At 30.4% G+C, this 23,536-nt stretch overlaps 1 protein-coding gene across 5 annotated transcripts in view; it reads left to right on the forward strand.

The window, feature by feature from the left end:
• The window catches only part of LOC114128165 (muscle M-line assembly protein unc-89), a 54,866-nt gene that overhangs the window by 30,174 nt on the left and 1,156 nt on the right, over positions 1-23,536 (forward strand). For 2 of the 5 annotated variants that reach the window (XM_050206227.1, XM_050206234.1), the window contains 31 exons: positions 1,277-1,455; positions 1,711-1,955; positions 2,958-3,406; positions 3,470-3,619; positions 3,681-3,809; positions 4,262-4,384; positions 4,804-5,160; positions 8,315-8,491; positions 9,895-10,078; positions 10,180-10,310; positions 10,399-10,575; positions 11,900-12,172; positions 12,237-12,428; positions 12,501-12,884; positions 12,946-13,085; positions 13,170-13,372; positions 13,468-13,773; positions 13,846-14,012; positions 14,169-14,450; positions 14,530-14,719; positions 14,810-14,982; positions 15,058-15,357; positions 15,464-15,641; positions 16,074-16,300; positions 16,391-16,880; positions 16,950-17,153; positions 17,212-17,372; positions 18,606-20,711; positions 21,053-21,641; positions 21,878-22,105; positions 22,761-22,849. In XM_050206227.1, the coding sequence (XP_050062184.1) occupies positions 1,277-1,455; positions 1,711-1,955; positions 2,958-3,406; positions 3,470-3,619; positions 3,681-3,809; positions 4,262-4,384; positions 4,804-5,160; positions 8,315-8,491; positions 9,895-10,078; positions 10,180-10,310; positions 10,399-10,575; positions 11,900-12,172; positions 12,237-12,428; positions 12,501-12,884; positions 12,946-13,085; positions 13,170-13,372; positions 13,468-13,773; positions 13,846-14,012; positions 14,169-14,450; positions 14,530-14,719; positions 14,810-14,982; positions 15,058-15,357; positions 15,464-15,641; positions 16,074-16,300; positions 16,391-16,880; positions 16,950-17,153; positions 17,212-17,372; positions 18,606-20,711; positions 21,053-21,641; positions 21,878-22,105; positions 22,761-22,849 (9,183 nt within the window). The remainder of the gene's footprint in view (positions 1-1,276; positions 1,456-1,710; positions 1,956-2,957; positions 3,407-3,469; positions 3,620-3,680; positions 3,810-4,261; positions 4,385-4,803; positions 5,161-8,314; positions 8,492-9,894; positions 10,079-10,179; positions 10,311-10,398; positions 10,576-11,899; positions 12,173-12,236; positions 12,429-12,500; positions 12,885-12,945; positions 13,086-13,169; positions 13,373-13,467; positions 13,774-13,845; positions 14,013-14,168; positions 14,451-14,529; positions 14,720-14,809; positions 14,983-15,057; positions 15,358-15,463; positions 15,642-16,073; positions 16,301-16,390; positions 16,881-16,949; positions 17,154-17,211; positions 17,373-18,605; positions 20,712-21,052; positions 21,642-21,877; positions 22,106-22,760; positions 22,850-23,536) is intronic. The other 3 variants (XM_050206244.1, XM_050206238.1, XR_007605761.1) reach the window with 3 other exon arrangements.

Genomic DNA, 23,536 nt, shown 5'->3' on the forward strand with positions numbered 1-23,536 from the left:
TGTATTGCTATATGTATCGTATAATAATAATATATTACGGCGAACGGCGCCAATTTCGTTTCGAAACCAGACCTCTCCGCGTTAATCATTTTATCTGTTTGTACGTGTACATTATTTATAAATGTATTATAATATATACACATGCATAATATAATGAATATTATTACGTTATTACCAGTACGAGTGCCTTCGTTTTTCGTTCGCCAATCACCTTGATGCCAACACTTTCATAGATCTGATGCTATTGAATTTAATGCGATTTTCACGTTCATTAATGAGATCGCCCCGAAGACGGTCTCTTCAATTAACCGGAGATTACGTTACTATATATATAATACACTGCAGTCCATTATTTATTATAACATTGCGTTACACGTGTCCCTCTTGTATTTGGCTTGCGCGTGGGTAGCATGACTATTGACGACTTTTGTTTCATGATGAAACGAGCGTTTATTATTAGGTACTTTTGGCGAAAACTTTAATATCCCACAACTTTAATGCCTACATCTCATTACCGAGATGTCGCAGTAATTATTTTGTTTTTTGAATACTTCACATTATAAAAGTCTATGACCGTCGATCGAAACCCAAGGACTCTCCACCCAATATATAGTCGTGTACAAATAATTCACCACGTCTATATAATGTACGTTTTTGTTTGGACACTTCGACCGACAACTGGGTCATGATTTCTCACGTGGATTCTATTTTATATACGCCCTAAAATGTTCATTGAGTAAATGATTATCGGTTTATTTAAATTAAATCTCAATACAACACCACACCGTTCCATTCTGTATGACGGAACCAAACGCGTACCCAAATTAGTCGCTATACTAAAATTACAATATTTAGATACCTCGCACAACCTAAATATACATTATAATATTGTCACATCGCAACTAGCGCACGAATATTGAATAATTAATATCGTCACACTTCATTAAAATAATATAAATAATATATAATATATAATGTGCATACATACCATTTATGGTAGTAACCGGCAATGGCATCGGCCTTGACTCGATAACGCGAGTACACCTATATATACAATAATATACGTATTTAATAATATAAAATATATACAATATGCATATATACTCGTGTGTGCCTGTATATGCGTGTATTTTATTATGTTTGCATATTGCATATATTAGACATTTGTGCACATTCTGTGAACGAAGATTATGTACCTTATGTTAGAAATAAACGTGTTTTTCAGTATAGTTATAATGATTATTAAAATATGATATTGTGCCTCTATTATATACAGGAAAAGCAAAGTCCCGTCAACGAGTTATTGAAGAAAGCCGATCATTTAATAGCTACACAGAACACGCAGCCCGAAGTGTATGCCGCCATGGCCGATTCGCTGGGATTAGCCTGGAAAGACGTAAACGACATACTTCAGAAGAGGAGTTACTTGTTACACCTGAACGTCGAATATCACCGGTATGGAAGCACATTTACCGAAACGACACGTTATATATCGCACATTAACAATATAATATAATATCGATTATGTGTAACTGCAGTGTTTATCTACTTTTAAAAATTAAACAATGCGTAAATGTATTGTGTTTCTGGGTATTTACTATTTAACTCGGTGACTTACTTGTACCAAGTTTTTTCCGTTACAATAGTCACCGATAGATATTTTAAATTTATGTTTGTGTTATGATAATATTATTACATCGCGTATTTCAGACAAGCCGAAGTATGTATGGAACGAATCAGAACGTTGGAAATGCTCTGTCATAGTTACCTGCCGACCGACGTCGAATCGATCAAAAACCATCTAGAGCATATCCAAGAAGTTCGCAAGTCCATACTGGAAGCGCTTATGGTCGCTTTGGGCAATGGTACTCAGCTACTGGACGTTTTGAAAGAAATGCAAGCCAAAGGAACCCTGGATTCAAGGCCGGGTTATAACTATCATTCTATTTCATTAGGTAAATCACGTTAAGTATAATGTGCCTTGTGTTAATCTATAACTGTGATACTGAACTTTTATTAAGTATAAATAAGGCAGAGAAATATAAGTGTGCTGAGCAATTATAGTTAGACAAATAACGATTAAATTACACGAAAAATGCATTCAATGCACTAAAAAATACCACATACAGGTATTTTAATTATTGATTGGACGGTTAACTCATTTGTACATTTAAGTATAATCAAATAATAAGAGTGAGTAGCCAATAAAAAAAAATAAAAAACAAAAAAATGTGCAAATGCAACTAATTTTTCACTATAGCTATAAACTTATATAAATAATAATAATTATTATTGGTAACCATTTAGTCGTTTAGGTAAACAAAAATAAATTATTACATAGGTAATTAATATAGTTAAATATTTATAATCAAAAATGTAATAACAAAATTAACTTTGAACAGTAAAATATACAAACATGAATTTAACTATAATATGAATGAAAAATTAAAACATAAATATAGGTATAATATGTTAATATGTATGAACTAAAAAATGCATATTATTAGTTTTTGTTTCTGCATAGGTACCGATAAAAAACTACATATAATAAAATTCTTTTAACTTGAACATACAAAAGTACAAGTATAAAATATTGTAGTTAAATTATTTACACATTTATACAACACCCACAAGATTTATAATAATAAGACTCCGCAGTTGAAGTACTGACGGGGTAAAAATATTGGAATTGATTAAATGTAAACATTTTAATAAATGTAATCGATTATTATTTAATAGATATAAACTATTGATAAATTTATAATTTGTTATTAACACGTTTAATATTTTTTAACATTTTTGTTAAGTACTTATTTTGTAACAATTTATTAAATTAATTTTCACATTGCCTAACACGTTTGTAGTTAATACCACGTGTTTATGAGCATAATAAGTATGAAATATATTTATTTTTTCATATTCAAGTTAATCATTAATATTTATATTATGTTTTTTAGCCGTGTCTCAAGTAGAACATTGGCTGGAGAAACTTCACGATAAACGTCATTCATTGGATATCGACTGTCATGAACGTAAAACGATGTTGGAAAAACGACTGACAATTTCTTTACTAGTCACAGATTTAAATTTACTCGAAAACATACTATCTGAAAGAAAAAATTCACTTGACAAAATTAAAAACTGTCTTGGTGATTCTCAGTACGAATGTTCTAAATTTACGGAAGTCAACTCAAATTTGATAACCGAAGCTAAAGATATAAGAGACCAAGCGCTGAGGGTAGCAAAAGCCACCGAGCAACTGGTGTTAACTAAAGGTTACATGGAAGAAGATTATAAATTTAAAGCGTATAAACTATTAGAATTAGCGACTGAATACTTAGAAGAATTAAATAGAAGAGAAAATCTTTTAGACGCCGCTATGAAATTCTTCGAGACCGCCGAGAAAGTAACAAAATATCATGTTATAAAATTTATTTTGTAAATAATTATTTACTTTTCACTGTGTTAGGTGCTTCGAGCATGGGAAACCATACTTCAGCATTCATCCGATGAGCAATTGGCATCAAAGAACACGTACGTTTCAGAGACAGTAAAGCGAACCGGCGCCTCAGTAATTCAAGAAGGAAATTTAATATTGAGAGATTTGCCAGAGGCAGAGGTATTTTAATTTATTCAAAAATTTGAACAATGCAAAACGGAGTTATGACTTTTATTTTTAGGGCGTTAAACGGGTTGTAGACGAGCTGGAAAGGAAAAAACAACTAATACTATCAATTGTTATGAAAGACCGTGAAAAATATATGGAATCTTCAGAAGCAGTTAACACTTTTTCAGAGAATTATAATAAAGTAACTATCTACATATTATAATATTTCTTGATGATGTATAGATTTATCACTATAAAAAATAACAATAATATTGTTAAATGTTATTTGTAATATAAAAAAATAGTTTTTAAAGTTATTTTTATTGTTTGATTAAATATTTATGTCAATAATGTGGATAATATTTGAAGAAACAAAAAAGAAGTTAAATTATTTTATTTTAATTAAGAATGTTATAGTTTTTAACGAGAAAGATGTTACTTAATTTTTTTAATGTATCTTATTTTATCATAAAATAAGATTTAATTTGTTTAACATTTTGTAAAAGTTTAAAAATAACTATAAAAATATTTTATTTGATTCAATTAGATTTATAATTCTTTTTTTTTGGTTATAAACTTTCGCATTAATATAAATTTATTGATTCTTAGTAAAATAATTTAATTGAGTGTATATTTATTGTATTTTTTTTTTAGATATTTTCATGGCTAGTTAGTTTAGCTGAAACATTTTTACACGAACATAATTCCATGGGTACAAATCTCACGGAATCACGAGAATTTTTAATATCCCATAAAACTCTACAAAGAGACCTTAGGGTATGTAATTATGACTATAAAAATAATCAAAAGATCGATTTAAATTATATTATTATTATAATCTAGTACTAATTCACCATATAAGTATGCAATATTATAAATATAATGTAATTTGTTTAGTTAAAACAAAAAAAAAATATGAATTTAATAATTAAATCGGTAAACTATAGCAAAGTATATATTTTTGAATTTATGATAACAAAACGTTATTTAGCTCTAGAAAATATGAATACAAATAAAATGGCTTTTTGTATTATAAAAAGAAATACACAAAACCATGTTAAATTGCTCTAAGGAGACATCGTACTATCATCGTCATTATCGTGGATGTTCTGTTTCATATTTTGTTTATAATATTTCATACGTTGATTGCTACTCCGTAAACTAGTTTTTATATTATGTTTTATGAATATTTTCAGACTCGAGGGATCGACATTAATGCATTGGTAAACTCGACAAGTTTGCCACCATTAACGTATATCGATGCCGAAACAAGAGTGGATTTGGAAGGCAAATCGGTCGTTTTAAAAGATCATTGGACATATTTGGATAGGACATTGGACTGGCGGATACTATTGTCAGAGTTATATGTCAAATTTTACACCTCGTGTGAACATTTGAACATTGAATTTTCAAACTTGGACTCGATCATTGGAGATCATGTTGACGTGTCTGATCAAAGATTAGATTCTGCGCACAAGTATTGGACAAACATTTTACAATTATATATACAACTTAAGAACACGGGGGAAAAGTTTTTGCATCAAAGTTCAAAAGTAAGTTTATTGATGATAAATAAAATGTATAGTAATATTAGTTAACAACTTATATAATCGATTTGTTTTTTTGAGAATATACAAACATTCCCTTAGTTAATGGCATATAGGCAATACGTGCGCATAAAAACATAGTTAGTTGTATTCTAATAATAATAATATTATAATTGATCAAATAATATATTAATATACTTAGTATAATAATGCTATTATTAATATAATATTTGATCAATTATTAAAATTATTATTATGCATTATTATATTATTATAATAAACTAATAATATTAGAGTTACATTTTTTGGTGTACATTTTGGTAATTTTCATTTAAGTTTCTGAAAGTTAAAAATCATAGCTAAGTTAAAGTTTTGATGTACGTCATTCAAAAAATAATTATTTTAATAAATCATTTTATTTATTATCATTAGCATCCAAAATAAAAGTAACTATATCCTAGTTATTTGTTATTAAATATTGTCAAATTTATCTAGTGGATTTCCATTGGTCTTAAACTCTTAATGCATAATCCTTATTAGTCATAAACAAGGTGCAAGATTTTATCAATCTATGTATTGCATGAAATATTTAAAATAAATGAACTAAATCAACACTTTTTTATCAGGTAAACATTTAAATGCAATTGTGTTTTAAAATTATGGAATGAAATAAAATACTTAAGATGTGGTTTACATGCGCCTTCAAAATAATATATGAGTATTATATAATATATATATATATATTTATCATTTTATGCGTTTTTATTAAAATTGATGTAACTGATGAACAAATGCTATAAAATTAAAACATTTAATCGTAAACGAAATGTTAACCTTTTTTTTGATTTATGTTTTTAACTATAATAGATGAACTTTTATTTTTGGAATCCTAGGCAACATAATATATTTAACATTTGTACAGCATTTAAAAATATATGGTTCTTGTATAGTTTTATACATATTTTTTTAGGAAGTTAAGTTTTAAAATTAATTATAGACGAATCTAATTAATACACATAATTGAAATAGCATTTAGAATACCTTAAACTTTTTTAATTTCAAATAAATTTTAAGACATTAGTTATTTATCTGTGTATTGGTTCAATTCGATGTCATAATTGATAATTAATTGAACTAATAATTTAAAATTTAAAATTAATTTAATTTTACAATATATAATATAATATTTAAAAATATTATCAATTATTACTTAAAATCACTTTAAAATATGATATATTAATATGCAAATATTATCTTACCATAAGTAGGCGTGAACGCAAGGAGCACTTAATGTGTAATACGTCATAATTTATGTTATATATTTAAATCGATAATGTATTTAAGTATCGTGTTGTGTTGTGTGTGTGCCAAAATTATAAAAATGAGGTCTCGCAAAAAGAAAGTGTCCTCGATGCTCATCCCCCGTGATTATATCGTACAGACGTATACTATTATTCATTTTTCATTTTAGTTCTAATTAAAACTTGACGATTATTTTGTTATTTACTGGGACTGTCGTCTATGAAATAACAGTTTTAAATTTTGAAAGAAATGTTTGGTGAAAAATTGATTATACGACAATGGGCCTAATATAATTGCTCATCTATATAAATTATATATTTTAATTTTAATGAAAGTTCAATTAAAGTTCTTAAAATATAAAAATAATAAAATAATAATAATTTTAAAATTGAGCAAGTCGTACGTATTTTAAGTTAAAAATAAAATAAATTTAAAAATTATTTCCATCGCACAGCCCAATTTAAAACAATTATTTTTTTTGCCGTTTTACGTCTTTTGGCAATGTCCGATAAGTCTAATTCGCACTTTTGAAAATTGGCCAGCACGAACTGAAGTTGACTAATCACGTAATGAATTCGTCCATTATTACGTAAATGCGCGAATGCCGTTTTCTTGTTCGTTACATTTCAAAATGACCGGCTCGGCGGGTACGGTAATTTGTATTTCCTATACACTATATCGGACCGCCAGTCTGACAGGCGACGGTCTCTAAACTATAGTTTATTTTTCTATACAACAAAAACTGAATTTAAACGAGTGCGACACGCACGCATTGGGTTGGGTCCCGTTGTAACATTATAATAACAAGTAAAAACCAATGTGCTGGACGTGAAATTTGTAGCCTATTCGAAATCCTTTTTTGAAAATGTATATTAAAACGATACATTATACAAATTGAATGCACAAAATAAAGTATGCCGTGAAATATTAAAACTTTTAAGCTCTAATCTCTAATGTATCGTAAATAATTTCAACTCTAGAGCCTTAAACTACGTTTTTGATAAAGTATTTTCAAGCATTGTAGCGTAAATTTTGAGTCTAGAATCGAATTATATAACCATTTATAAATTTATAATCGTGTTTCAGCTCGAAATATACACAATAATTGGAATAATTGTCAAGTTTTAATTTTTCATAAAGATTTATTTTAGAGCTAAAATAAAAAAAAATACTCTACGTTTCAAAAATGACTAATTCGGTTTATAATTTTTTTTTCTCGATGAAGTATGCACGTCTCACGATCGCCAAGACCTACTGCATTTTTAATTGTTTCTGTGGAATGAACGTTTGAATGTTGCACAAGTAGTGCTTCAATTTTTTAAATGAGGCAAATAAATTTTAATATCTTAATAAATAGTCTATTATATATAATAATAAAAGTAGGTAACGAAAAAACACTATAGAATCACTAGAAAATTAGACAAATTGAAATCAAGGAAATACCTATTTAGTTGTTTCTAAAATATTTAATAATTATAAACTCAATGGACGTAATCAAAGTTAATTAGACTCGAAATAGTATCAAAAATATCACTTCAGCCTGCCCAGCACATAAGTCTTTAGCGGTACCTTCCGAGCCCCTCGACAATAATTAGCCACCGACGGGCGTAACATCGTTTTATGGGTGACAAAATAATATAACGCCTCGAGCTGGGGGAAACGAAACATCTTTTCTCTTTCTATATATACATATGTTCCTCTCTTTCTTTATTTTTCCATTTCACTCCTCCGCGCGTATATTTCCGACTTTTGGGTTTTAATTAGCGTTTCGTGCGTGGTGGGGTCTTGTTGGCTGGCATGGTTCCTAATCGAGGGATGTCGCGCCCGTTAATACTGTACCGGCCGCTGTGTGTTACAGTCGGAGGACGCTCATCTGGAACTAGACGTAGCACGGGACCGCGTGCGATCGCTACTGGACACGTTCGCGGACAGGAAAACGAGAACTACTTCCGTCTGGGAGACTTGGCAGCGGGCGTCAGCTGAAAACAAACTGGACAAAGTGCTCTGGTCGGAAACAATGTGCGAGAGCAGCAAGGTGAGTAGACCGCACCTGACGTAAATGTTTTCTAATTTTAAGTTAAGTGTTTTTAAAAATTATGCTAACCGAAGACCATTATTATTATACAAATCGACTGTTGTATAATAAACAATATTATTATTAATGCTACTTTACGCAGAATACCTTTATAGTAGTTGAAAAGATATTATTGTTCTGTGTGCCCATTTTTTTATGATACAATCAAACATAATTTTTAACTAAACTCAATAAACGCTAAGATATAATCATATGCGAATCTTAAACAAACTTTAAGCTATAGTGATATTTCACGAGAGAGCGTGGGCTCGTATAATAAAATGTTTTCAGTGCTCACTCAATCACAATAAAGCGGAGGCTTAGTGAAAATAAGTGACAAGTCACCACTGACAGATAAATTGCAGTAATATTAAACAAACACGTATTTTAATCTCTACAAAGCTGTTTACATATATCACAAAAAATGTTTATGTATATTATTATATTTAAATCTAAAACAAAAACAAATTGAGAACCAATGGCCAGGTTTAATAGAATAGATGTAAACAATAGATTTTTGTTAAAATAAAATATACATATTTTCTAAGTTTTTTTTTGTATTAATATTTAACTATTTAAATATAGGTAAAGTATTTCAAGAGTATAGTTATAGCATTTTTCAGAATTTCAAAAACCATGACATTTTGTATTAATAAAAAAAACTAAAATAATACTTTTTTTTATTTGAATTTGATTAATATAGTTTTAATTCTCAATACTAAGTGTAAAATGTTAGATTGATCCATTTATATTTACTTTCTATAAATTACAAATAGTGAAAATATATAATATATATATATATATTATATATTATAGTATAATGTATTTACATACAAATTTAATTTCTTGAAATTGACAAGATGAAGTAATTCTGAGTAGTTATAATTTATAGCAATTTTTGTTTTTACGATGTGTAACATTTAACATACTCGTATAATATGTTTGTACTTTTAGTTTCCACTTAAATAATAATGTACATAAATAATTATTGAAAATGTTATGTTCTGCACGACTATTCGATGTCTTAGAAAATAGAAAACATATTATTAATTATTTGTTAATAGTTTGATTAGGCTTGAAAAACAGCAAATGTGCAAAAAAGTCACAATTTATTAAGTAATATCATAACCTTCGTTTGAAGTTCTCAAACTTTTTAAATATAAACGAGTTTTATAGCGCGATGGATTGATGCCAATGTCTATGGAACCAAGCAACTTTGTCTTTCCGCGTCATATGTCTACATGACATACACAGCTCGTCAAAACAGATTAATAATCTATTTTTTCTTTTTTAAGATTATTATTATTATTATTATTATTATACGATTTTTTTCTTGTTTAATGATGTTTTTTTTTTTTAAATAGACAGTAGATTGGGTTTCCAAATTGGAATCTCAATTATATCCAGTGTTGAAATCTGAACCATCATCAGTAGATCGACATATTTCAGAGGTTAAGCAGAAGTTAAATAATGTACTACCGGAAGTTCAAAGGGCCCAAGACGATATTGAGTCCAGAATAAAAACAGCGGAAGAACTTATTGGAAAAGGTTAGTAGTAAAAAATCAAATACAACTTGAATCTAAGTTTTGATACTTTTCGCAATAATATGATACCTAATAAATGTTGTGTATTTGTTATTTTGTTTTAGGAAATATTCAAGGTGATAATATTTCTATACCTCCAAGATTAAAAGAACTTCATAGTCGACTTGTTGGAATTACTACAGAGTATCAACATCTTTTAGATATGTTCTTATCGTTTTTCAATTCTTTACAAGAAGTATGCTTCCTACTTCCCATATTATAATATCATATAAATAACATAAGTATATCCTACAAGCTTCTAAAAAATATTATTTATTTTTAAGTTTCACAATACTGTCAAAGAATCTGAAAAAGGAAGGCCTGCCGATATTTACAATCATACATTGAACGAAGTTGAAGAACTCCTTAAGAAACACAACCAATCTAGGCAAGCAGTTTTGGATAGCTTTAAAACTGTTTATGCCGAAAATATTCGTCTAATGGATAAAATTAAGCAACAGGTACATAATTTTTTTTAATTAATTTTTTTATTAACATTTTTTATCTATTACTTTTTAAAATATATACCACTATACACTATGTATCATGTGGAAGACACTTCGTAAAATATGTTTATGAACAATAGTCTCGCGCTTATGAAATACGAAAAACAAAAATCATGAAACGATCATTCGAATTTGATATTGTGTAATAATTACACTGTATTTTTTTTTTAATTTACTCACTTATTCTGTAAAATAAAATATTTACACCACATAACTATTATTATTGTAATATCTACAATTTATATGTTTTTAAAGGTGTTTTTAGTGGTTGCAAATATTATCTAAGTAATATAAAACATTGATTTTGTGGAAATTGAAATTAAATATAAAGTTTGACTTTGCATATTTTTAAATATTTCATTATAATTTAGGAAAATTGCATATGCATACTTAAAATCTTGTTATTAAATTAGTACATTTTATTTTAGTTTCATTATTTTTAAAAATGTTATATTTTCGATTAATATCGTGTATGGATAACGTTTTATGAAATATTTTTCCAAAAATGAACGATTTTTTACACCTATTTATAGTAGTATCTTTATAAATTAATTATTTAAATTGAAAATTTTAAGATTTAAGATACAATACTTTGATTTAATGTATTACAATACATTAAAAATTATTACGTGTTTATTTTATATTGTGGTGATCGTTATTTCATATTTTAGTTTGTCACACGATGTCGGTAAATATTTTTTTTTTATTTTTAATACGTTCAAAATATTTAAAAATATTATCGAGTAAATCTTCACTTATTTTAAATAAATACAACTTCAACTGATATATTTATTTAAAAATATTATATGACATTTAAATATGACCCGCAGGAGTACCCGCATGTGTTGTCTCCGTCTTACAAACATATGCAACATGACAAATTTTAATTCAGTAGAACCCATTTTGTATGTTCAGCTTAAATATTAGAATAAAATGACCTATTATCTAACTTTAAGGTAAGAAAATTATCTGAGGTATTTCATCGATTTTTTACGATATTTAAATTTTTAAGCCAGTTGTGAGTATGTAAAATATTATTCTATATAATTGTACGTTTGTAAGGTGGAAACAACACATGTAGATATTGGGATATGGTGTCCTCTTAAATTTGAAAATTAAATTTTTTATTTCAAAAATGAATGACAAACTTGCAGAAAAAATTTAATATGTTGTTAAATTTAAATGAATATTTTATGAAATAGACGATTTATCACGATAAGTTAGATCGGCTACTACACATACTTATCTAGAAATTAAAATGTATATTTTGTCTATTCAGGAACCTCAAAAATCCGGAGAGCAAGATATGTATGTTGTTCGTTATTTGATGGAAAACGAAAGAAACCTTTGGGATCAATCGTGTGAAACTTATTGTCAAAAAATCGAACAACAGCAACAATTAAGTCAGTTTGACAATGATCTCATTCAGATCAACAACAATTTGAACGATCTTTCGCAACAACTTTCGTCTACGCGAGGGCAATATGGTGCAAATTTAGCATCTGCCAAATCAGCTTCACTTGCTTTTCATTACTTCGAAAAAACTATATTAGTTAGTGATAAAACTAAATAAAACTATATAGTAACATTTCTGACTAACATATTTTTAATTATAGCTTTTAGAACAACGAATTGAAACATTCATTAATGCTGCAAATTCATTGATGACTTTTGATCATAATAAGTCTGAACACATTCGAGAAGAGTTAAATAAATTGAAGTCAAGGTGGGATACGTTCCAAGCACAAGTGTTAGAAAGTCGAAACCATATTGATCTTTGTGTTCAATATTTTACGTTAATTAATGAAGTAATTACTTGTTAAATCTATTTTTTTCTTATATATATAATAAGTTTTTTGTAACTAAAATTTTATTTATAGGCACAAGATTGGTTCCACGAAGGAAGTATTCTTCTTATGAATATTGCTCGAAAATCAACAGAAGTCAAAACAAGTGAAGAAGCTTCAACTTTATTAAAAGAAATTGAAATATTTTTAAAACCTGGCGATATAAGGCAAGATGAGAGATTAAATCAAATACACGAACTTAGTATTCAACTTTTTGGAGAACAAGCAATTGCTGATGTACCCCAAGTTGTTACGGAAAATAAAGAACTTCTTGATTCATTTTCTATGATTGCAAAAGAATTAAAGTCTTTTGACGATAAGCTTAAATCTAAAGAAAAATATGAAATTAATAATGAAGTTAATCAAATAATTACTAATACTTACGAAGAAATAATGACATCTACTTCATTAACCAATGTAAATAAAATATTAAATTTTTTTCTCATCAAAATTTAATTAGTATTATTATGTTCTATAGGGTGTGTCACTAAATGAAGATAATATACCATCATCAAAGAAAATAAAACTTGAAGAAATCATTAAACCCAAACCTTCGATAGTTCTACCATTACAAGATAACACGGTTGATGAAGGAAAACAATTTACATTTGAATGCAGGTAAAATTTGATTTTGTTTTAAATTAATTTATGTTATGTTAATGATTTTAAATAAATTCTTAAAAACTTAATAATCAAAAATAGCATTGAAGGCGAACCTTCAAAAGTAACCTGGTTTAAGGACAATATTTCTATCGATAATAATCCAGACTACCAGACATCTAAAATTGGCAATCGATATATACTGACAATCGAGGAAACTTTTGTAGAAGATTCAGCAAAATTTACATGCCGGGCCGAAAAAGATTCTGATTTTGTTGAAACAAGTGCATACCTATCAGTTAAAGGTAGGTTACTTAAATAATATATTAAATATAAATATATTACATAATTGTATTATAATTTATAATCATTGCATTTAATCGAATACTTTTAATTATAGAATGTGCACCCGAACACCAAATTAGTCCATCTGTATTTACAAAATTGCTAACAGATTTGTTAGTAAAAGAAGGTGAAGCTTGTTCGTTATGTTGCAAGGCAGAAGGCAATCCTCTCCCAACAGTGCAGTGGTATAAAGATGATATTTGTATCGATAATAGTCCTCAATACCAAATTACATATAACAATGGTGAAGCATTGTTAAAAATTGAACACACAAATTCGTCTACTCACAGTGGAAAATATACTTGTGTTGCCACCAATAGACTTGGTTCAGATTCAACTACTTCTAAGTTATTAATTGATGGTAAGTAATATAACGATGTATTTTAAAATAATAGTTAAACGGTTTTTATAATAATTTTGTTGTGGCTTTTAGCTTTGGAAAAGCCTGAAGATGGACCGACGTTTGTTGTGCCTCTATCTAACGTAATGGCAAGAGCCGGTCAAAAGTTGAAATTAGAATGTGAAGTTGAAACGAATAAGCCACCAGTATTGATTTGGTTCCATAATGGGAAAGTCATGAAAGAAATAAAAGATTTTAAGGTAAATTAATAAAGTATAAATATGTAATATGCTGTATGGATGTTTCTCTCTTTTTTCTTTGTCTACTATATACTCAAAATCTACTGAACAGTTTTAAATAAAAATCATATTATTCATTTTGACTTTGTGCGATAATTATTGTTATCATTTGTAAAGGTTTCTGAAAATCGTGGAAAAATTAATTTAATTATTCCGGAAGCCTATCCTAAAGACGCGGGCACTTACAGTTTAACCATCAAAACGGAAAACGGTGAAGCGACCAGTAGTTGTCAAGTATCGGTGAAAGGTATACTACCAAATGAAACTTCCGATTCGGAAATTGCAAGTGACTTGGAACCGATCAAACCGTCAATACCGTTGCGTTTAAAAGAACAAACCGTTTTAGAAGGCGGAAGTGTTCATTTGAAATGCGTAATTGTTGGACAGCCTGAACCCGAGGTAATTAATGAAAAACTACAATAATACGTAATAATAATAATAATTAAAATACGGTTTAATATAACAAACGATTGATTAGGTTATATGGTATCATGATGGAAGACCCGTTAAAGAATCCAAAGACATTCAACTTTTATTCCAAGGCGATCAGTGTTCACTTATAATCAAAGAGGCTTTTATCGAAGACGCGGGGGAATACAAAGTAGTGGCTATTAACTCGGCGGGAGAAGCCAGCAGCACATGCGTATTAAGTGTTGAACCGAAATCAGGTACCTATACACCATAATAAAATAGATTTTTGTCTATTACGCGTGATGAAATGTACAACATTTATTAATTCTAATTTAATTTGTTCTTAGTACCTGATATTGACGAACATGTGGTATCACCAAAGTTCACCAAGTTACTATCGGACGTATTGGTGAGGGAAGGCGATTCTATTACTTTAGAATGTAACGCCGATGGTTGTCCAAAACCCAATTTTAAATGGATTAGGAACACTGTGGAAATTAAACCCGACCAAAGGACAACAGTAATGCATACTATTTAGTTTTGCTATAATTATATACGATACGTATTTAAAATGTTTAAATATTATATTATCTAGTTAAGTGCTGATGAAGACGGTACGGCGACCCTTCATATACAAAACGCTTTGCCCACGGACAAGGGACAGTATACCGCGATAGCCGTGAACAAAGCCGGAGAAGCTAAGTGTTTTTCACATGTAATAGTAAAAGCTATTATGACATTTGATTCGGCAATCAAGCCCCCGACGGACAAAGTCCACTTCGAAGAGAAATTGGAAAAACCATTATTTACCGAGACGTTTTCGCCAAACGTGGACGTAGTCCCTGGCGAAAGTGTGAAATTCGAATGTATCGTTGTTGGAAAACCCGCTCCAAAGGCAAGTACCTATTGTCCGATTACTTGACAGAATATTATTATAATAGCATAAATATATCACATTGCACTGAGGCTAGTAACAATAACCGCAAACACGTATTTTATAGGTCCGATGGCTTTTCAACGATAAACCGGTGAGCGGAAAATCGTTCTTGGTGTCTACCAGTGGCGATCGTCAAGTACTCACCATTCCCGAAGTGAACGCCGAACACGGCGGAACAGTCGAGTGTGTGGCCGAGAACGAAGCAGGCAAATGCAGATGCGTGTCTTCGCTTAAAATAAAAGGTATATAGTATATCGCATACATGTATATGATTATGATTATTATTATTACAAATTTAATTTAATAACCCAAAGCAAAACACCGTCGAAAATATTTTATTTAATTATAAGCTTAAACGCACCTAACGAGTATGTTATAGTAGTGTTGGGATATAAAGATTATAAACTATTCTTGTCACAGAGTTACACGAAAGATGTCTGAGTAACAGTGTTCTAAAAATATAGCCTGTGCCATCGTTTGCTTCCAACGTATGCATTCCCGTTGTACAGTCACCGTACACACACACACCACACACTACAATCCCTGTGCATCTGTCGTTCGGTTTATAAAATAAAATATATATTTCGACTGTTTTCTTTTTTCTCACTTTGAACACCGTTCGGTAACTTATCGGTTTATTTCAATATATATATATATTTTTTTTTTTTTAATAGAAAGCGAAGCTGCTCCATTAACCATGGCCTACAACGGCGGCGGTGAATTAAAACATACGGTTTCCGAAGTCTATGAATCCAGTTCGAAATTCGAGTCGAAACAATCGACGTTCATGTCGTCATCTTCGTCGATCAGTGGTGACAATGCTCCTAAATTTAAATTGGACTCTTTCAGTTTACAGTCGGAAAAACAAAGTAGACAGTTTGGAGACAACGCTCCAGTACAGGTCCGTTCAAATTCTACGATAAATAAAATTAATAAAATTTTTTTTATTTTTATAACGATTAATTAAAATTATTAAAAAAAAAATGTTTAGTCCGAATCGCTAAGAACGGAAGAGTACCATAACACGGACGGACGGGAAAGTCAACACGTGAGTGATCTGAGTTCCACCAATATATCCGAAGAACATCAAACTTCATTTTTCGAACGAGGTCTGTACAACCAAGGTGCAGGGATCGTTAAAGACGTCTCACAAAAATCGTTGCTCGAAAAAAATATTTCAAAACACACAAGGAAAGAAATGGCACCACGTTTCGTATCGGCCCCACAAGGAAAAATCGCCGAACAGGGTAGAGACGTTTTCTTGGATGCCATAATAGACAGTTATCCGCCGTCCGAAATCACGTGGAGCAAGAACGGTATCGAGTTATTTCCCGATGGTGTTAAATTGATAATAACCAACGAAGTCAACAAAACTCGATTGGACATTAAACGTCTGGCCGTTGAAGATAGTGGACAATATACGTGCAAGGCTATGAATACTGCTGGTGGCACGAGCTGTACAACAGACGTCATAGTTAAAAGTAAGTGATTCTATATTATATTTTTAAATTGCATAAAATATTGATAACAAACTATTGTACTTGTTACAGAAAACGTTTTCCCACCCGTCATGTGTCGAAGACTTTTACCGAATACTGTTGCTGAAGGTGAAAGGGTAGTTTTAGAAATTGAAGTAGCCGGCACGCCCGAACCAACAGTGAGTTGGTTTAAAAATAATCAACCACTACCGGTCGTATCGAGTTTATACAGATTAAGACAACAGGGAAATTGTAGTGCCGTAGTTATCGATAAAGGTAAAATTAATAGACGTAATGCAATTTCAGATTTGTATGTAACTGAAATAATTTACAGCTACTACGGAACATGCTGGCGAGTACAAAGTTGTGGCAAAAAATGAAGGCGGAGAGGCGGTAAGTTGTGCCGATTTGAGAGTGGTTCAACCTTTACCTGATATCGGATTAAATGTGCTACCAACATATGCACCGAACGACAACTCGGATAAAGTGAATGTGGTGAGTTATTATTCAATTATAATATTATAATTAATTTAAAATATTTAATTATTACCTATTCTTAGGTGTTTAAAATATCATAATATAATATTATAATTAGAATTGTAAATGTTAAGCAATTGCTCTTATTCTTGTAATTTTTTCTTTTGTTACTTAACATACCTACCTATGGAACAAGTGTTCAGAAAAAATGTGTTTTATATAGGTGACAAAAATATGATAAATAAATAAATAATAATATGATACATAGTTTTATTTTTAATTTTTTTTTTTTTAACAAATATGATTATTTTAAGCCACCAATTAATTTTTGTTTAATACTTAAATAGGTATATTTTTATATATGTAATATGTAGGTATTTGTATATTTATGAGTTGTGACTTGTGACAGCACATAAAACTTTTAGAATAATCGCTGTCTATAAATTAAACAGATTATAGTTTGTATACAGTCATTCTCAAAAAGAATAATCCATAGTGGCATTTTAACTGATAATACTAAACAAAATTTTAATCCACATTAACTTAAATTTTACACTAGTTAATTTTTATGGGAAATATTACGCATATGGTTATACTATTTATATTCATATAAATTAATACAAATAAGATGCATGTACGAAAACTATATTTTGCCTTTTGAAATGTTTTTTTTTTAATTGTTCAGTTATAATTGAAAAAAAAATATTTATTTGTTTTAACCTTTAAAATATTCACACAAATATTTAAATAATTAGGCTTAATATCTTTTTAATGTATACGTTATATCGGATATTGTACTTAGAATTTTGAGAACCTAGGAGTAATTTATAATAATACTATTTATTGAACGCACAAAACCAATTTAGGTGATTTACAATTACATTAATTAAATTTTTATCAGTTCATATAAAATATTGCTTTATATCTGTTCAATTTCAAACCAAAAATGTAACGTTATTTTTTATTAAAATAATATATTATAACATTAGAGTTATCAATCATATTTAATATAAAAATTATTTGTTTGTCCAGTTTAGAGGGATTTACTATTAACTATGTTATTATAGTTATTGTATGATATAATATACACAATAAATTTTTATATAATAATAAAATACAAATAAACTGTTCATTAAATATTATAATATAACTTAAAATAAAATAAATATAAATAAATAAACAATGTTGATTAATGTAAGTTTTAAATTAAAAATGTTATTTTATTTAAAATATTTATTTCTGAATATATAGGATTACTACAAAAGTATTGTACCAACGAATCAATCTAAACAAATGAATATTACTAGCAAAACACAAGAAAACTCACATTTTTCCAAATCTGTCTTCGTTCAAGAATCAATTAACAGCAGCAAGGATGTAGTTATGACTGTTAACCGTTCCGAAACAAATGATTTTGATTTAAATTCGAATAATGCAAACGCTCATTATGAAACTACTGAAAAACAGATATCTGTTCAAAACGAAAATATCGAAAACGGATCGATAACGAAAAAAAGTGCACTTCAGTTCTTTAAAAATGTCATCGAAGACAATAAAGTTGAAAAATCCAGTAATTCAAATATTGCATCTTCAACAGGAACATACAAAAGAGAAAGCCCCATAGACAAGTTCAATAATAATTCAAATAGTTTTGAGTCTGTTAAGTCGTATAATATTGAAGAAAACGTATCAAATAGTTCGTTTAAACAGTCAAACGACGCGGAAGTCATTTTAGAACCCGGTCCACCGCCCACTTTTGATTACATGCCAAGAGTACAATCTGTAAAAAAAGATCAAATGACTGAACGGTTGAGAAGATTATCAACAAATCAAAAATTATTAGCGCCCGAACAAATTCCGTCCGGCGCTGTTAGAATATTTCCTGATGTAACCTCCGAGATAAAACAAGAAGTTGTTGAAGAAACTTGTGTAAAAAAAGAATTCATAAAATCTGGGTTGTCTGATAACACAACAACACACACAAATTTAGCTACATCCTATACTCCACTACCACATAGTGAACCTCATGTTCCACTGTTGAGACCTCAAGCCGACATAGAAGTGCGACCAGGTTCTCCGAGACCTTCTGCCGAAGCTATATCTATGGAAAAGCTGTGGACAAAAGCGCATTCTCCACACATTCAAAAAACTCCAGTATCGTTTTCACCGGTTCATATGAAAACATATTCTTCATCGGAAAGCCAATCATTTGTTTCAGAGACCATAGAAAAAAACGGTGAATTGATAAAAAATGAGAGCAGAGAAGAAAAGCAGGGTAAACTAAAAATAGACGATGGTGTTAAAAAAGTTTCCGAATCGTTTTCAGAAATTTCAGTAGGTCCGACAAAACATGTCGAACCTCCCCGAAATGAAATCAAACGCCCAGCATCAGCACATTTGTTTAATGAAGCAATATCTAAAGATTCTTTCTTCGGCAATAAAATCCAAACACGACATTTTTCTGAAGAATCGTCACAAACTAAAACGAGTTCTATGTATGACGTAAAATCTAATGTTTCTGAAAATATAGAAAGAAACAGTTTCAATGCAAAATCCGAACGTCAATTAAAAAATAATGAATCATTCGATAGAAATATGCAAAATACATATCAATTTTTACCAGAACGGTCATTAGGGCCAATTAAACACGTGGAACCACCGAGCAACGATAAAATAAGTTCTAATTTTACACGGTCACATAGTGTAGAAACTGCCAAGGAAAAGCAATGGACTACTCAATCACCGGTAGGTTTTAGAGGACCTCCTCAAAATAAAACCTATTCATCATATGAAGCTCATTCAACTTTTTCAAAAAGCTTAGAAAAGGACGGGGTTTTAGTAGCCTCCGAACATAATGAAGAAGGCGGTAGAGTAGTGGACGACGGTATTCAAAAAGTATATGATTCATTTTCAGAACGTTCAAAATTACCATCAAAAATAGTCGACCTTTCAAAAAATACCAACAAATCAAATTCTATAAAAACAATGCAAAAAATGTTCGAGCAGACTGGTTCGTCATCTACGGTGTCTAATGTTGCTTCAAACATAAGACCTTACAGTAGAATTAAATCCCGAGCAAGTGATAGTGATTTTGAGAGTGAAGCAGAATTATCAAAATACAACGTAGAGCAAAAAGTTTCTGAGAGTTTTAACAGTTTCGAATCAAAAATGTATTCTTCTAAAACTCAATTACAAGAAATTAAAAGTACTTCGATGATTATGCAAAGTCCGATCAGGGAAAGTGGTTACGCGGCTGACACGGACGAACCCAGGGGCTTTCAGAGCGAAGTGGTAGCTAATAATCAAACGTTTAGCTCCAAGAGGAATCCGGGGTTTCAAAGCGCTTCAATAAAGAAGGTTCGATACGTGTTTGAATGAACTAACTGTGTTTGTGTTAAATCCTATATAATTCAAAGAAAAAAATCTATGACATTTTTATATTTTCTACTTAGGTATTGTTTGTATATGGCGTTTGTATTGAATGTTTGTGCAGGTTTCTAATTTTTGTTCACACATTTGGTTTGCATATCCATTATAACACAATGAAATGCCTTTGGTTTAATAACAATAATAATAATAATAATAATAATAAAACATTTAGCACTGAAAAATATTATTCACTGTGTATTGGGACGCTTTTTTTTATGGCAATTGCGATAGTAATTCGATTTCGTTAATGAGTGTTAGTCGTTTCGCAGGCTGAGTCGTCAGAAAACGAACGTCGTCAACCACACCGGGCGCATCCTATGCAGTGGGCGAACCAGTACAATCAACACTGTCGGGCTCAGGTCCGGAGCCCCGCGAAGTTCGTCAGAGGCGAATTCCGGGAGAGCGATTACGAGAGCGACTATGAGTGCAGGATACAACCGATATGGCGCCCGAACGACTCGGAATCGGAGGAACCGGTGTACAAGCCGGTCAGACCTGGTTTCAAGACTCCCGTCAGAAATATCGAGGTGTCGCGACATTTTCAACCTGTGCAATCGGCGCCGGCGCCGTTGAAACCTTTCGAATTGAAACCAGGGTCGCCACCCGAGATGGGTTTCGCACCGTCGCCAGACGTGCACAGATCGGTGAGCTTCGTCGAGTCCGAACGCAACGAAAGCGTGCAAAGGACCACGCACTTCTTGTCGTCCGACGGCCGGGGTCAAGGGACGCTGGAGCGGAACGCCGAGGCGAAGCGGCTGCAAAGGGTAGATGAGATGAGGAAGAGATTCGAACAAAAGTCACTGTGTCCGGCCGAATCAGGTCCGGTGCAGCAGGCGGTCTCGTCGCAGCTCGCGCAAGGTATCGAAATCGATCGGACGATTGTTATTGTCACTATTATAATATATATAATGTTATATTTATATAATTATACGCTTTGGCATTATAATGGTCAGTGGCCGATAAACAATAAATCAGCTTTGCGCATAACGATAATAATGATCATATGTATCATGTATTATATTTTATTAAAATTGTTATTTGTTTTACGACAAAAATAATAATTAGTGCCTAAAAAATTATTATTATACGATTAGGTACTAACCAAACCGATTTGTCCCAAACCGGAATTCCGTATTTCAAACACGATTTCGGATACGAGTTCGGTGTAGTGTATCCCGTTAATGCGAGAAACGGTAACACGGCTAACCCGACTGATAGTGTCAACATACCAGTGATACACGAGTTTTCCAAAACCGTTCGGGCACCGACATCCGAGATGTTTAATCCTAACACGCGCAGAGAACATTTTAAGACATTAACAGGTGAAGGATTTATTCTGTTCGGTACTCTTGATTTCACTGCAAACACGAAACTCTTCATTAACCGTATATTTACGAGTACTACACTACTGTAATACTTTAATGTGGATTACTTCATGGAGTGCATATTGTATAGATTATAATAATATATTACACTAAGACGCTATCGGCTGATCTATGTTTTAATATTATGGTGTTAATAATTTGTATTTATACTAAGACGTATATACGATCATAACAATAATAATATTGTTGTTGTTATCATCTTCATCGCTCTATAACTGACACTGCGTCGCGTTTGGTTTAATGTAATATTCTTGATTGTTTTTATACGCTAGCTTGTAAGTTGTAACTTAATATAATATTTATTCTACAACTCGCAGAAAACGATCGCTTATTGTTTGTGCGGGCAGCTGCAGCTGTACTCTACCGCTTTCGACTGTTTTGGTAAAATATGATCTTCGTTTGTAACTTTGTAAGTCACGTGCAAGTAGTATACTATTGTGTTGTTGTTGTTATTATTATTTTTCTTTCTAACCTTCTGCTTGTACTAATCAATAAATAATAATCTATGCACGTGAAACCTTTTTACGTTATTACTCTTGCGCCCGCTACCCCAATCACTGTCAATAATATCCCTCACACGATTATTTTTCAGATGGAACCGTTATTAGCCCCGTTTACCAAAAAGAACTGAACGTCACCGAACACTCGGATCCATCGCACAGTTCACCATTCTTCGCAACCGTAAGCACAATTACGTTACAATCACTATACATTTAATACAGGCAAATACGCAATAATAAATCGCACTAAATTCTGAACACGACCAGTGCTAAGTGGTTATAAGTATTTTAATGTTTTGTTTCCGCTGAATTCGTCATTTACTAGCGGTGCAACAGATCTAGGATTTATATTACGATAAATATTTGAACACTATAAAATGAACGGTTTTGAAAAACATTGTTTTAATTATTATAAAATATTATGAAATTTCTAAAAAACAATTTAGTAGTGTTGTCTAATTTAATAAAATATTAATAATCAATTCATGATCAACGGTTAAGTATTTTTATTTTTAAATTTATCACGGGGTAATTATTTGTCTTAACTCTTAATTAATATTATGCCTATTAAAAAATATTTTCACTACTCGTAGTACAATAAATTATACTGTATACACGTAAGATGATGAATAAAAACTTTGATATTAAATACATAAATTAGTTATTGACAAAATAGAGTTAACAAATAGAAAAATTATATTAAAAAAAAAGCAAATTGTTCTGAAAGATTTTATTCCCTACATTTTTATTTAAATAACTACCTATTGAAGTGTATACAACTAATATAAATGGCCAAGTTCTAAAAGCTCTTTCATGTAAATTTAAAACGTTTTAATGTATGTCATTTTACACTGCCAGTTATTCGGTA

This window comes from Aphis gossypii, chromosome 1 (assembly GCF_020184175.1).
Source record: "Aphis gossypii isolate Hap1 chromosome 1, ASM2018417v2, whole genome shotgun sequence".
NCBI lineage: Eukaryota > Metazoa > Arthropoda > Insecta > Hemiptera > Aphididae > Aphis > Aphis gossypii.